The 16,489-nt window shown below is 36.8% G+C and overlaps 1 protein-coding gene across 3 annotated transcripts in view; it reads left to right on the forward strand.

The window, feature by feature from the left end:
- CPQ (carboxypeptidase Q) overlaps nucleotides 1–16,489 on the forward strand; it is a 1,179,997-nt gene that overhangs the window by 325,932 nt on the left and 837,576 nt on the right. For all 3 annotated transcript variants that reach the window (XM_053715230.1, XM_053715229.1, XM_053715231.1), the window contains exon 3: nucleotides 7,071–7,278. In XM_053715230.1, coding sequence (XP_053571205.1) covers nucleotides 7,071–7,278 — 208 coding nt within the window. The remainder of the gene's footprint in view (nucleotides 1–7,070; nucleotides 7,279–16,489) is intronic.

Consider the following 16,489-nt stretch of genomic DNA (forward strand, 5'->3'; position numbering starts at 1 on the left):
GCTTTTTACAGCTATACTGCATCACTTTCAAGTGTTTAAACATTTGGGTATTATGGCCCTTTAAGGTGCCTGTAGACAAATAACTAGTGCTTTATTTATCACATAAATCATTCATCTTCATGTATTAGTGCTGGAAATGGTCTGTGATTATGGACCCTAATTTATCTCCACCTTTTAGCAAAGATTCTGCATAAGAATTGGTATTACTGTGAGCCACTGTAACCTGAACAGAATTGGATGATTAGTAAATATCATGTAACAGAAATGGATACAAGACCCACACATGGTCCAGTGAAGAAAACAGCAACAGAACCCCACTGACATATTCCTTGCTTGCCCCTGCAAAAATAAAAATAAAAAATGGTATTCTTAGGGGTCTGAAGTAATGGACTGCATTTGAATCATGGACAATTTCCATTACACAGAAATACTTCAAAGGGACCGTCTAGTCAAAATTAAATTTTCATGATTCAGATAGGGAATTCAATTTTAAACACCTTTCCAATTTAGTTTTATCATCAAATTTGCTTTGTTCTCTTGGCATTCTTTGTTGAAAGCTAAACCTAGGTAGACAGCACTAGTTCATGTGTGCCATATAGATAACATTGTGCTCACTCCCCTAGACTTACCTAGGAGTCAGCACTTATTGGCTAAAATGCGAGTCTGCCAAAATAACTGAAATAAGGGGGCAGTCTGCAGAGGCTTAGATACAACGCTACGGAATTTTGCGGCTCTATACAAATGAATGATAATAGTAATAATTACTGTGTTGGTTATGCAAAACATATACATATATAGTAACTATACATATTGGTTTTAGGTTTACAAATGATGAAATTACTATTTTTTCCAATGCTTTTTATTTGCAAGAATTTTCAAGCTGAAAAACAACTAAGATATTTTTTTCTTAGTTTTTTACTACTGTCAGCAACACACTATATAACATTTATAAGTATAACAGTTTAGTGTATCCCAATTGGACCATTGCCGATTAAATTGAACTATTTTGCAATATGTTGTGAAGCACTCAGGCAGCAAATTAACCATTTCATACTGCAAAAATTAATTTCAGAGCAGTAAATTGTCTCAAATGGAAATTAGAATTCCATGTGTTATCTTGTCTAATTGCATTAAACTAATCCTGTACACATAATTTGTCTAGACATTCAGTATTATTAACACTGTACAATACATTCAAATATAGTCATTCTTAGAGCATGACTATGCATTTCATTTGCATTTGCTACAATTCTGAGTTTTTCCATCCTTATTATGCATAAACAGAAAAGCAAATTTATTATACAATATGATAATAAACCCAGTTAAAAAGGTAAGATCAACCTTTTTTTAAACTGTTAAAAAGGGTGTAAGGCTTGAAATGTTTAAACCTTCAATTAAAGCAACAGTCTGGACCCAATACTTACTCTTTATTGCTTATTATTGTTACATACCAGACAACCATCTTGCAACAGGTTACATGAAACGAATTGTTACATACCAGACAACCATCTTGCAACAGGTTACATGAAACGTTTAAATAATCATTTGTTAGCAACTTAAAATGGCTGCCAAGCTCCGCTCACAGCTTTCTTCTTGTCCAATTAGCAGTTTTCTTGTATGGCAGTTCAGTAGTGCACGTTTAATATTTTTCAGTTAGCTATTTCAAATTACACATGCACAACTCAACATGTGCGAGTAGGAAAACGTATTTAACAGTCGAGAAACTTACCATACCAAAATATGCATGCAACAAGTGGACGGCGCTTGGTGGCCATTTTCGGCACCTAACAAACGATGAATATTTTAATGTTTCCTGTACTTTTTACAAGCTTATAGATGTGGGACCAGTTGCAGGTAGGGTTGCCACCTCGGCCATGTTTTCCTGGACACTTATGAATTACACATGCTGCAGGGTAAGCAGGTAGGAACATGTATTGAGCTGTTTAGCACTATTCATGTGATGACCATAGGCATAATACATGTTCCGCCCTGCTTACCCTGCAGCATGTGTAACTCATAAGTATCCATGAAAACATGGCTGAGGCGGCAACCCTAGTTGCAGGATGCTTCCCTGGTATTTAACAACAAGTAATCAAAATGATGTATTGGACCTAGACTGTCCCAGTAGCCTAACTGAAAAATGAAATGGGATACTGCTTTAAATTTAAAAGAGCATAACGTTTCAATATGAAAATGCTCTATTGCTCTAGTGTATTAGATCAATTTCTTATTACACTATTAGCTGTACAGATCTATGTGTTTAACCTCTGCAAAGGGGTGAAAAATATAATTAAAAGGTAATCAACATTATCAAAAACTATTTTTTAATAGAACCCTATGTACCAGTAATATATCATACCCTTTTATATAGTATTCCAAATAGTTATAAATATTTTGCCATTAAAGGGACAGTCTAGACCCAATACATAATTTTGATTACATATTGTTACATACCAGAAAAGCATACTACAACTGGTCCCACATCTATATGCTTGTAAGAAGCCTTTAAGAAGTACATGATACATTTAAATATTCTTACGGCTAGATTTAGAGTTGGGCGGTAGCTGTGAAAACCAGTGTTAGAGGGTCGTAACGCTGGTTTTTACCGCCCGCTGGTATTTGGAGTCAGCCATTAAAGGGTCTAACGCTCACTTTGCAGCCACGACTTTTTCATACCGCAGATCCCCCTACGCCATTTGCGTATCCTATCTTTTCAATGGGATCTTTCTAACGCCGGTATTTAGAGTCTTGGCTGAACGACAAAACTCCAGCCGCAGAAAAAAAACAGGAGTTAAGAGCTTTCTGGGCTAACGCTGGTTCATAAAGCTCTTAACTACTGTGCTCTAAAGTACACTAACACCCATAAACTACCTATACACCCCTAAACCGAGGTCCCCCCACATCGCCGCCACTCTAATAAAATTTTTTAACCCCTAATCTACCGCTCCGTACACCGCCGCCACCTACATTATCCCTATCTACCCCTAATCTGCTGCCCCTAACACCGCCGACACCTACATCATAAATGTATTAACCCCTAATCCGCCTCACTCCCGCCTCAATAACCCTATAATAAATAGTATTGACCCCTAATCTGCCCTCCCTAACATCGCCGACACCTAACTTCAAACATTAACCCCGAATCTGCCGACCGGAGCTCACCGCTATTCTAATAAATTTTTTAACCCCTAAAGTTAAGTCTAACCCTAACACCCCCCTAAGTTAAATATAATTTTTATCTAACAAAATAAATTAACTCATTAAATAAATTAATCCTATTTAAAACTAAATACTTACCTGTAAAATAAACCCTAATAGAGCTACAATATAAATTATAATCATATTGTAGCTATTTTAGGATTAATATTTATTTTACAGGCAACTTTGTAATTATTTTAACCAGGTACAATAGATATTAAATAGTTAATAACTATTTAATAGTTACCTAGTTAAAATAATTACAAAATTACCTGTAAAATAAATCCTAACCTAAGTTACAATTAAACCTAACACTACACTATCAATAAATTAATTAAATAAAATACCTACAATTATCTACAATTAAACCTAACACTACACTATCAATAAATTAATTAAATACAATACCTACAAATAACTACAATGAAATAAACTAACTAAAGTACAAAAAATAAAAAAGAACTAAGTTACAAAAAATAAAAAAATATTTACAAACATTAGAAAAATATTACAACAATTTTAAACTAATTACACCTACTCTAAGCCCCCTAATAAAATAACAAAGACCCCCAAAATAAAAAAATGCCCTACCCTATTCTAAATTAAAAAAGTTCAAAGCTCTTTTACCTTACCAGCCCTGAAAAGGGCCATTTGCGGGGCATGCCCCAAATAATTCAGCTCTTTTGCCTGTAAAAAAAACATACAATACCCCCCCCCCAACATTACAAAAACATACAAACCCCCCTTAAATAAACCTAACACTAAGCCCATGAAGATCTGATCGGAACAGCCAATAGAATGCAAGCTCAATCTGATTGGCTGATTGGATCAGCCAATCTGATTGAACTTGATTCTGATTGGCTGATTCCATCAGCCAATCAGAATTTTCCTACCTTAATTCCGATTGGCTGATAGAATCCTATCAGCCAATCGGAATTCGAGGGACGCCATCTTGGATGACGTCCCTTAAAGGAACCTTCATTCTTCAGTTGGACGTCGGAAGAAGAAGATTGATCCGCACTGGAGGTCTTCAAGATGGAGCCGTTCCTCATCGGATGAAGATAGAAGATGCCGCTTGGATCAAGATGGTTGCCAGTCCGGGTCTCCTCTTCTTCCCGGATAGGATGAAGACTTTGGAGCCTCTTCTGGACCTCTTCAGCCACCGCTTGATAGAAGATTTCAGCCGGATTATGGATCGACAGCCCCCGCTTGGGCTTGGATGAAGATTTCGGAGCCTGGAGCGATCGGTGAACCTGGCATGGTGAAGATAAGGTAGGAAGATCTTCATGGGCTTAGTGTTAGGTTTATTTAAGGGGGGTTTGGGTTAGATTAGGGGTATGTGGGTGGTGGGTTGTAATGTTGGGGGGGGGGTATTGTATGTTTTTTTTTTTACAGGCAAAAGAGCTGAATTATTTGGGGCATGCCCCGCAAATGGACCTTTTCAGGGCTGGTAAGGTAAAAGAGCTTTGAACTTTTTAAATTTAGAATAGGGTAGGGCATTTTTTTATTTTGGGGGTCTTTGTTATTTTATTAGGGGGCTTAGAGTAGGTGTAATTAGTTTAAAATTGTTGTAATATATTTCTAATGTTTGTAAATATTTTTTTATTTTTTGTAACTTAGTTCTTTTTTATTTTTTGTACTTTCGTTAGTTTATTTAATTGTAGTTATTTGTAGGTATTGTATTTAATTAATTTATTGATAGTGTAGTGTTAGGTTTAATTGTAGATAATTGTAGGTATTTTATTTAATTAATTTATTGATAGTGTAGTGTTAGGTTTAATTGTAACTTAGGTTAGGATTTATTTTACAGGTAATTTTGTAATTATTTTAACTAGGTAACTATTAAAAAGTTATTAACTATTTAATAGCTATTGTACCTGGTTAAAATAATTACAAAGTTGCCTGTAAAATAAATATTAATCCTAAAATAGCTACAATATGATTATAATTTATATTGTAGCTATATTAGGGTTTATTTTACAGTTATTTAGTTTTAAATAGGATTAATTTATTTAATAATAGTTAATTTATTTAGTTAGATAAAAATTATATTTAACTTAGGGGGGTGTTAGTGTTAGACTTAGCTTTAGGGGTTAAAAAAATTATTAGAATAGCGGTGAGCTCCGGTCGGCAGATTAGGGGTTAATGTTTGAAGTTAGGTGTCGGCGATGTTAAGGAGGGCAGATTAGGGGTTAATACTATTTATTATAGGGTTATTGAGGCGGGAGTGAGGCGGATTAGGGGTTAATACATTTATTATAGTGGCGGTGCGGTTCGGTCAGCAGATTAGGGGTTAATAAGTGTAGGTAGGTGGCAGCGACGCTGGGGGCGCAGGTTAGGGGTTAATAAATATAATATAGGGGTCGGCGGTGTTAGGGGCAGCAGATTAGGGGTACATAGGTATAATGTAGGTAGCGGCGGTGTACGGAGCGGCAGATTAGGGGTTAATAATAATATGCAGGGGTCAGCGATAGCAGGGGTGGCAGATTAGGGGTTAATACATATAATATAGGGGTCGGCGGTGTTAGGGGCAGCAGATTAGGGGTACATAGGTATAATGTAGGTAGCGGTAGTGTACGGAGCAGCAGATTAGGGGTTAAAAAAAATATGCAGGTGTCAGCGATCGCGGGGGCGGCAGAATAGGGGTTAATAAGTGTAAGGTTAGGGGTGTTTAGACTCGGGGGTTCATGTTAGGGTGTTAGGTGCAGACTTAGGAAGTGTTTCCCCATAGAAAACAATGGGGCTGCGTTAGGAGCTGAACGCTGCTTTTTTGCAGGTGTTAGGTTTTTTTTCAGCTCAAATGGCCCCATTGTTTTCTATGGGGGAATCGTGCACGAGCACGTTTTTGAAGCTGGCCGCGTCCGTAAGCACCGCTGGAATTTAGAGTTGCAGTGGCGGTAAATTATGCTCTATGCTCCCTTTTTTGGAGCCTAACGCAGCCATTCTGTGAACTCTAAATACCAGCGGTATTTAAAAGGTGCGGGGGAAAAAAAGCATGCGTAGCTAACGCACCCCTTTGGCCGCAGAACTCTAAATCTAGCCGTTAGTTTCTTAGGTGCTGAAAATGTCCGCCAAGTTCCCCCCACCTTTTTACAAGCTTGTAGATGTGGAACCTATTGCAAAATGTTTGTTTGATATGTAAATATAATTAATAAAGAATAATATTGGGTTTAGACTGTTCCTTTAAACCTGCAGTTTTTTTTTTATTTTATTTTGCAGAAAGTGGTTCAGCCAACCCAAAGGTGCTTGTCCCGAATGATTTTCTTTACTTCAGGTCTCAAGTCACACTAAAGCTTCTAGCAGTATTTGGGCTTTCGCCTTAGCACAACCCATATCTTTCAACTTGTAATTTAAGCAATTTTTAGCGTGGTCCATTAAAAAGTAATAGGTGCACTAGAGCGATGTCGGCCGTGCTAAACACGCTTTGGTAAATCGGATTTTCCATCAACATGTAATATCAAGTTGCACATTAATGTTAGTGTGGTCAAGCGATACTGCTTATTGAGTCCCTCGCTATCATTAGCGCACCACTTGTAATCTAGTTAAGAAGCAATAGAACAATTTGAAAATGCATTAGAGAGTTTTCTTTTTGTAACTTTATGTCCTTTTAATAGATGTGATATACTAAAGTCAGAAGCATCATTCAAAGTGTATTATGTGTGAATGGGAAGGATGTGCTCGTTGCCAGCCGCTTTAAATGTTTTCCAAACTAAAACGTTGCAGACACATCAATCACCAATTGAATTAAAGGCAACCCAATAAAACCTCTATATTAAATTACTGGCTGTTCATGTTATTGTATCACAACTGTCTGTTCTGTGCAGGAGAATAACTATAAAAAGCTAATGGGAGGTTATTTGTTTTATTTACAGGAATAACGTCTGAAGTCATTGTGGTGTCGTCTTTCACAGAACTGCACAGCAGGGCCAAAGAGGCCAATGGAAAAATTGTTGTATACAACCAACCTTTTGTCAGCTACCCTGAAACGGTGCAGTACAGAGCTTACGGAGCAGTGGAAGCAGCTAAAGTTGGAGCAGTGGCCTCTCTGATCAGATCAGTAACCCCTTTCTCTATTAATAGGTAAAGCTTTTATGTTTAGACATGGCAACATTTAATGTTGTCTTCTGCATCTCCCCTAAACATGAAAACACCATTATGCATAATAAAATGACAATGCAATTACATTTACTTTGAATTTTCTGTATCATGTGACAGCCACCAGCCAATCATAGACTGATATACATATATACTGTGAACTCTTGCATATGCTCATTTGGAGCTGGTGCCTCAGAAAGTGTGCACATAAAATGACTGTGCACAGTCTGATAATTGAGGTAAACTGATTTTTTTAATGTATTTTTTTTAATTTGCATACTCTAGCTGAATCACAATTGTTTCATTTGGACTTTAATGTCCCTTTAACTCCAGAATTTTTATTGTTTAAATTTTAAAATAGATAATCCCTTTATTACCCATTCCCCAGTTTTGCATACCCAAAACTGTTATATTAAAAAAATGTTTTACCTGTGTGATTACCTTGTATCTTACCCTCTACAGACTGCCCCTTTATCTCAGTTCTTTTGACACATGAATTTTATCCAATCAGTGCTGACTCATAAATTACTACACGGGAGTGAGCACAATGTTATGTTTATGGCACACATGAACTAGTGCTGTCTAGTTGTGAAAAACTGTCAAAATGCACTGATATAAGAGGTGGCCTTCAAGGACTTAGAAGCTAGCATATGAGCCTACCTAGGTTTAGCCTTCAACAAGAAATACCAAGCAAAGCAAATTTGACGAAAAAAGTAAATTGGAAAGTTGTTTAAAATTGCATGCCCTATCTGAATCATGAAAGTTTCATTTTGACTAGACGGTCCTTTTAAAATAATAATCCTTTTCTTTTCCCAAGCTTTTATTTCACAAAACTATTACAATTAGTACTCTCAAACAGTGCGAACATAATTCTGTTTAATATAATCAATAATCAATGTTACACAAAACATTTTATTGAAATTAACTTTTTACTAAACTGCAATAAGAAAATAAATAAAATCACAAATTTCTTAAATGTATATCCTCATTTAAAGGGACATCCCAGCCAAAATTGGAATTCACATGGGTACATTTTACTTTTGAATACTTTTGAATAGAAGCACTTTTGCAATATACATGGATTAGTTTTCACGTGTTAAAATATAGGTTATATTTTATATATATATCAAATGTGTTATGTCTAGCAATTATTGATTGCCCATATTCTTCTCTTACTTTTTTTTAAAAACTTTAAGAACTTACCTGATAAATTAATTTCTTTTATATTGGCAAGAGTCCATGAGCTAGAGATTGATTTAATGACAGGCTTGATACGGACCAACGCCTGTACAAAACAGTGAATATCAGGAAGCTTAGCAATCTTTCTGTGAAATAAAACAGAAAGAGCAGAGATTTGTCCCTTCAAGGAACTTGCAGACAAACCTTTATCAAAACCATCCTGAAGAAACTGTAAAATTCTAGGAATTCTAAAAGAATGCCAGAAGAATTTATGAGAAGAACACCATGAAATATAAGTCTTTCAAACTCGATAATAAATCTTCCTAGAAACAGATTTATGAGCCTTTAACATAGTATTAATCACTGAGTCAGAGAAACCTCTATGACTAAGCACTAGGCGTTCAATTTCCATACCTTCAAATTTAATGATTTGAGATCCTGATGGAAAAACGAACCTTGAGACAGAAGGTCTGGTCTTAAAGGAAGTGGCCAAGGTTGGCAACTGGACATCCGAACAAGATCCAAAAACCAAAACCTGTGAGGCCATGCTGGAGTTACCAGCAACACAAACGATTGTTCCATGATGATCTTGGAGATCACTCTTGAAAGAAGAACTAGAGGTGGGAAAATATAAGCAGGTTGGTAACACCAAAGAACTGCTAACGCATCCAACGGCTCCGTCTGAGGATCCCTGTACCTGGACAGGTACCTGGGAAGTTTCTTGTTTAGATGGGAAGCCATCAGATCTATTTTTGGAAGACCCCACATCTGAACAATCTGAGAAAACACATCTGGATGGAGCGACCACTCCCCCGGATGTAAAGTCTGATGGCTGAGATAATCCGCTTCCCAATTGTCTACACCTGGGATATGAACCGCAGAAATTAGACAGGAGCTGGATTCCGCCCAAGCAAGTATCCAAGATACTTCTTTCATAGCTTGGGGACTGTGAGTCCCACCCTGATGATTGACATATGCCACATTTGTGATATTGTCTGTCTGGAAACAGATGAATGGTTCTCTCTTCAACATAGGCCAAACCTGAAGAGCCCTGAAAATAGCACAGAGTTCTAAAATATTGATTGGTAACCTCACCTCTTGAGATTTCCTAACCCCATTGTGCTGTCAGAGATCCCCAGACAGCTCCCCAACCTGAAAGACTTGCATCTGTTGTGATCACAGTCCAGGTTGGATGAACAAAAGAGGCCCCTTGAACTATACAATGGTGATCTAACCACCAAGTCAGAGAGAGTCGAACATTGGGATTTAAGGATATTAATTGTGATATCTTTGTATAATCCCTGCACCATTGATTCAGCATACAAAACTGGAGAGGTCTCATATGAAAATGAGCAAAGGGGATTGCGTCCGATGCTGCAGTCATGAGACCTAAAACTTCCATGCACATGGCTACTAAAGGGAATGATAGAGACTGAAGGTTTCCGACAAGCTGAAACCAATTTTAATCGTCTTTTGTCTGTTAGAGACGGAGTCATGGACACTGAATCTATCTGGAAACCTAGAAAGGTGATCCTTGTCTGAGGAATCAAGGAACTTATTAGTAAATTGATCCTCCAACCTTGTCTTTGAAGAATCAACACTAGTTGATTCATGTGAGATTCTGCAGAATATAAAGACTGAGCTAGTACCAAGATATTGTCCAAATAAGGAAATACTGCAATACCCCATTCTCTGATTACAGAGAGTAGGGCACCGAGAATCTTTGAAAAGATTATGCCAAATAGAAGAGCGACAAATTGGTAATGCTTGTCTAGAAAAGAGAATCTCAGAAACTGATAGTGGTCTGGATGAATCGGAATATGAAGATATGCATCCTGTAAGCCTATCATGGACATATAAGGTCCTTGCTGACCAAAAGGCAGAATAGTCCTTATAGTCACCATTTTGAAAGTTGGCACTCTTACAAAATGATTCAAAATTTTCAGATCCAGAACTGGCCTGAATGAATTTTCTTTCTTTGGGACAATGAATGGATTTGAATAAAACCCCAGACCCTGTTCCTGAAACGGAACTGGTATGATTACCCCTGACAGCTCCAGGTCTGAAACACACTTCAGAAAAGCCTGAGCCTTTACTGGATTTGCTGGGATGTGTGAGAGAAAACATCTTCTCACAGGAGGTCTTACTGTGAATCCTATTCGGTACCCTTGAGAGACAATACTCTGAATCCATTGATTTTGGACAGAATCTGCCCAAATGTCTTGGAAGAATCTTAATCTGCCCCCTACCAGCAGAGCTGGAATGAAGGCAGCACCTTTATGCAGACTTGGGGGCTGGCTTTGGTTTCTTAAATGGTTTGGATTTACTCCAACTTGAAGAAGGTTTCCAAATGGAACCAGATTATTTGGGGGAAGGATTAGGTTTCTGTTCCTTATTTTGTCGAAAGGAACAAAAACGGTTAGAAACTTTAGATTTACCCTTAGATCTTTTATCCTGAGAAAAAAAACTCCCTTCCCCCCAGTGACAGTTGAAATAATCGAATCCAACTGAGAACCAAATAAATTATTACCTTGGAAAGAAAGAGATCGTAATCTAGACCTAGATACCATGTCAGCATTCCAATATTTCAGCCACAAAGCTCTTCTAGCTAAAATAGCTAAAGACATAGATTTAACATCAAATTTCACAGATAAAATGATTAGCATGTTGAAGCAAGCAAACAATGCTAGACAAATCAGGATCCATTTCCTGTTGCGCTAAACTTTCCAACCAAAAAGTTGATGCATCTGCAACATCAGCCATAGAAATGGCAGGCCTGAGAAGATAGCCATAATATAAATAAGCTTTCCTTAGATAAGATTCAAGTTTCCTATCTAAAGGGTCCTTAAAGGAAGTACTGTCTTGCATAGGAATAGTAGTACGTTTGGTAAGAGTAGAAATTGCCCCATCAACTTTGGGGATCTTTTCCCAAAACACCAATCTAACTGCTGGCAAAGGATACCATTTTTTAAACCTTGAGGAAGGGATAAAAGAAGTACTTGGCCTATTACATTCCTTAGAAATCATATCAGAAATAGCATCAGGAACTGGAAAAACCTTTGGAGTAACCACAGGATGTTTATAAACAGAATTTAAACGTTTACTAGTTTTAGTATCAAGAGGACTAGTTTCCTCAATATCCAATGTAATCAACACCTCTTTTAACAAGGAACGAATATACTCCATTTAAAATAAATAAGTAGATTTGTCAGTGTCAATATCTGAGGAAGGATCTTCTGAATCAGATAAATCCTTATCAGAGGAGGATAATTCAGTATGTTGTCGGTCATTTGAAATTTCATCAACTTTATGAGAAGTTTTAAAAGACCTTTTACGTTTATTAGAAGGTGAGATAGCAGACAAAGCCTTCTGAATTGCATCAGCAATAAAATCTTTTATATTTACAGGGATATCATGTACATTAGATGTTGAAGGAACAACAGGCATTGTACTATTACTGATGGATACATTCTCTGCATGTAAAAGCTTATCATGACAACTATTACATACCACAGCTGGAGATATAATCTCCACAAATTTACAACAGATACACTTAGCTTTGGTAGAGCTGTTAACATGCAGCAGAGTTCCAACAGTGATTTCTGAGACAGGATCAGATTGAGACATCTTGCAAATGTAAGAGAAAAAGCAATATATAAAGCAAAATGATCAATTTCTTTATATGGGAGTTTCAGGAATGGGAAAAAATGCAAACAGCATAGCCCTCTGACATAGAAAAAGGCAAGAGGCATATAGGAATGGGGTTTATATGAAATTATTTGGCGCCAAGTATGACGCATAACGCAAAATGATTTTTTTTGCCGCTAACATCCTGAAATGACACACTCACGTCATTGCAGACGCAGTCTTGTGCAAGGAAACTCGGTGTCAACTAAGACATTTGCGTCACAGGACGTACCTTCGCGCCAAAAAATTCTCACGCCAAAAATGAAGCAATAAACATCAGCATCTTGCGACCTCTTGATCCTAATTTTGCCTGCGAAAATTTAATGAAAAATCAGTCAATTTGAAAAAAGACTATACCCCAGATAAGAAAAATATTTTCCTAAATATATGTTTTTTCCCAAATATGAAACTGATAGTCTGCAAAAGGAAATATACATAAACCTGACTCATGGCAAATATAAGTACAATACATATATTTAGAACTTTATATTAATACATAAAGTGCCAAACCATAGCTGAGAGTGTCTTAAGTAATGAAAACATACTTACCGAAAGACACCCATCCACATATAGCAGATAGCCAAACCAGTACTGAAACGGTTATCAGTAGAGGTAATGGAATATGAGAGTATATTGTCAATCTGAAAAGGGAGGTAGGAGATGAATCTCTACGACGATAACAGAACTATGAAAAAGATTTCCCGCGAGGAAAACCATAGAATTTAATAGGTGATACTCCCTTCACATCCCTCTGACATTCACTGTACTCTGGGAGGAATCGCGCTTCAAAATGCTGAGAAGCGCATATCAACGTAGAAAATCAAGCACAAACTTCACCTCCATAGGAGGCAAAGTTTGTAAAACTGAATTGTGGGTGTGGTGAGGGGTGTATTTATAGGCATATTGAGGTTTGGGAAACTTTGCCCCTCCTGGTAGGATTGTATATCCCATACGTCACTAGCTCATGGACTCTTGCCAATTACATGAAAGAAAAGTGAAATTCCATATGTTTTAATCAGTTAACCACCGTAAACATTACATTTTACTGATTTGATCTATTTGATTGTAGAATGAATGGACTGCTACAGCAAATTTCATCCCAAAAATATACTTAATTTATATGGAAGAACCTCTTTTTTATTTATTTATTTTTTATTTATTTTTTTAAGGAAAATCTGTTTAAATGATTGGTTTTGCAATTCTCATTAATCATCACTGGTTGACAATAGTCTACTGCTTTACTGGTTGACTTTTACAAACAATAAAAAATTTAAAATATTTTAAAATGGCCTCACTTAGATGAAACAGAAAAAATATTGCAGTTGAGTTATATTTATTGATATCATTAAAAACCACTACTCAAAGAATAGGCAAATGGCTTCACTAAGTATAGGAGGTTTTTGAGCCTTTGTGATGCAGCCTTGCTCCTATGTCCATTACTTCTTTGCCTCACTGCCACCTGAAAATTCCTCTCGTTCGCTCAGGGTGATTGATAGAAAATCTTTGTGCAGTAATAACTATTTGTCCGCTGCCCGCTCACTGTGAAAACAGGCGGACAGGTTACCTAGTTGGGAATCTCCTCCTGCTGTCAGATAGTAAATGAAAACCCAGAGATATTGTCACCATTGGAACAGAAAACAAAGTGCTTCTATAATCTGCAGGCTCGCCAAAAACACGGCCCCTCATGCTCCATCCGGAGCTTAATAAATGGGCTCCTAAAGCTTAAAACATATACATTATGATCAAAATCTTGATTCCCTGTAACTGCTAAAAGCTAAATGTGTTTCTGATTACTCATTTGTACAACGTAGTGTGAATTCATATCAGTAATAAAACATCAGGTTTAAAAAAAAATTCTAACGGCTAGATTTAGAGTTTTGTCGGTAACGACCCGTGTATCTAACGCTGGCTTTTTTTCTCCCGCACCTTTTAAATACCGCTGGTATTTAGAGTTCACAGAATGGCTGCATTAGGCTCCAAAAAGGGAACGTATAGCATAATTTACCGCCACTGCAACTCTAAATACCAGCGGTGCTTACGGACGCGGCCAGCTTCAAAAACGTGCTCGTGCACGATTTCCCCATAGGAAACAATGGGGCCGTTTGAGCTGAAAAAAAACCTAACACCTGCAAAAAAGCAGCGTTCAGCTCCTAACGCAGCCCCATTGTTTCCTATGGGGAAACACTTCCTAAGTCTGCACCTAACACCCTAACATGAACCCCGAGTCTAAACACCCCTAACCTTACACTTATTAACCCCTAATCTGCCGCCCCCGCTATCGCTGACCCCTGCATATTATTATTAACCCCTAATCTGCCACTCCGTACACCGCTGCCAGCTACGTTATCCCTATGTACCCCTAATCTGCTGCCCCTAACACCGCCGACCCCTATATTATATTTATTAACCCCTAATCTTCCCCCCACAACGTCGCCTCCACCTACCTACAATAATTACCCCCTAATCTGCCGACCGGATCTCACCGCTACTATAATAAATTTATTAACCCCTAAAGCTAAGTCTAACCCTAACACCCTCCTAACTTAAATATAATTTAAATCTAACAAAATAAATTAACTATTATTAAATAAATTATTCCTATTTAAAGCTAAATACTTACCTGTAAAATAAACCCTAATATAGCTACAATATAAATTATAATTATATTGTAGCTATTTTAGGATTAATATTTATTTTACAGACAACTTTGTAATTATATTAACTAGGTACAATAGCTATTAAATAGTTAATAACTATTTAATAGTTACCTAGTTAAAATAATTACAAAATTACCTGTAAAATAAATCCTAACCTAAGTTACAATTAAACCTAACACTACACTATCAATAAATTAATTAAATACAATACCTACAATTATCTACAATTAAACCTAACACTACACTATCAATAAATTAATTACATACAATACCTACAAATAAATACAATGAAATAAACTAACTAAAGTACAAAAAATAAAAAAGAACTAAGTTACAAAAAATAAAAAAATATTTACAAACATTAGAAAAATATTACAACAATTTTAAACTAATTACACCTACTCTAAGCCCCCTAATAAAATAACAAAGCCCCCCAAAATAAAAAAATGCCCTACCCTATTCTAAATTAAAAAAGTTCAAAGCTCTTTTACCTTACCAGCCCTGAAAAGGGCCCTTTGCGGGGCATGCCCCAAAGAATTCAGCTCTTTTGCCTGTAAAAAAACCCATACAATACCCCCCCCCAACATTACAACCCACCACCCACATACCCCTAATCTAACCCAAACCCCCCTTAAATAAACCTAACACTAAGCCCCTGAAGATCTTCCTACCTTATCTTCACCACGCCGGGTTCACCGATCGATCCAGAAGAGCTCCTCCGATGTCTTGATCCAAGCCCAAGCGGGGGGCTGAAGATGTCCATGATCCGACTGAAGTCTTCATCCAAGCGGGAGCTGAAGAGGTCCATGATCCGGCTGAATTCTTCTATCAAGCGGAATCTTCAATCTTCTTTCTTCCGGATCCATGTTCATCCCGCCGACGAATGACGGTTCCTTTAAGGGACGTCATCCAAGATGGCATCCCTCGAATTCCGATTGGCTAATAGGATTCTATCAGCCAATCGGAATTAAGGTAGGAAAATTCTGATTGGCTGATGGAATCAGCCAATCAGAATCAAGTTCAATCCGATTGGTTGATCCGATCAGCCAATCAGATTGAGCTTGCATTCTATTGGCTGATCGGAACAGCCAATAGAATGCGAGCTCAATCTGATTGGCTGATCCAATCAATAATTTTTGGTTAGATTAGGGGTATATGGGTGGTGGGTTGTAATGTTGGGGGGGGTATTGTATGTTTTTTTTTACAGGCAAAAGAGCTGAATTATTTGCGGCATGCCCCGCAAATGGCCCTTTTCAGGGCTGGTAAGGTAAAAGAGCTTTGAGCTTTTTAATTTAGAATAGGGTAGGGCATTTTTTTTATTTTGGGGGTCTTTGTTATTTTATTAGGGGGCTTAGAGTAGGTGTAATTAGTTTAAAATTGTTGTAATATTTTTCTAATGTTTGTAAATATTTTTTTATTTTTTGTAACTTAGTTCTTTTTTATTTTTTGTACTTTAGTTAGTTTATTTAATTGTATTTAATTATAGGTATTTTATTTAATTAATTTATTGATAATGTAGTGTTAGGTTTAATTGTAGGTAATTGTAAGTAGTTTATTTAATTTATTTATTGATAGTGTAGTGTTAGGCTTAATTGTAACTTAGGTTAGGATTTATTTTTCAGGTAATTTTGTAATTATTTTAACTATTTTAGCTATTAAATAGTTATTAACTA

This window comes from Bombina bombina, chromosome 5, assembly GCF_027579735.1.
Source record: "Bombina bombina isolate aBomBom1 chromosome 5, aBomBom1.pri, whole genome shotgun sequence".
Lineage (NCBI taxonomy): Eukaryota > Metazoa > Chordata > Amphibia > Anura > Bombinatoridae > Bombina > Bombina bombina.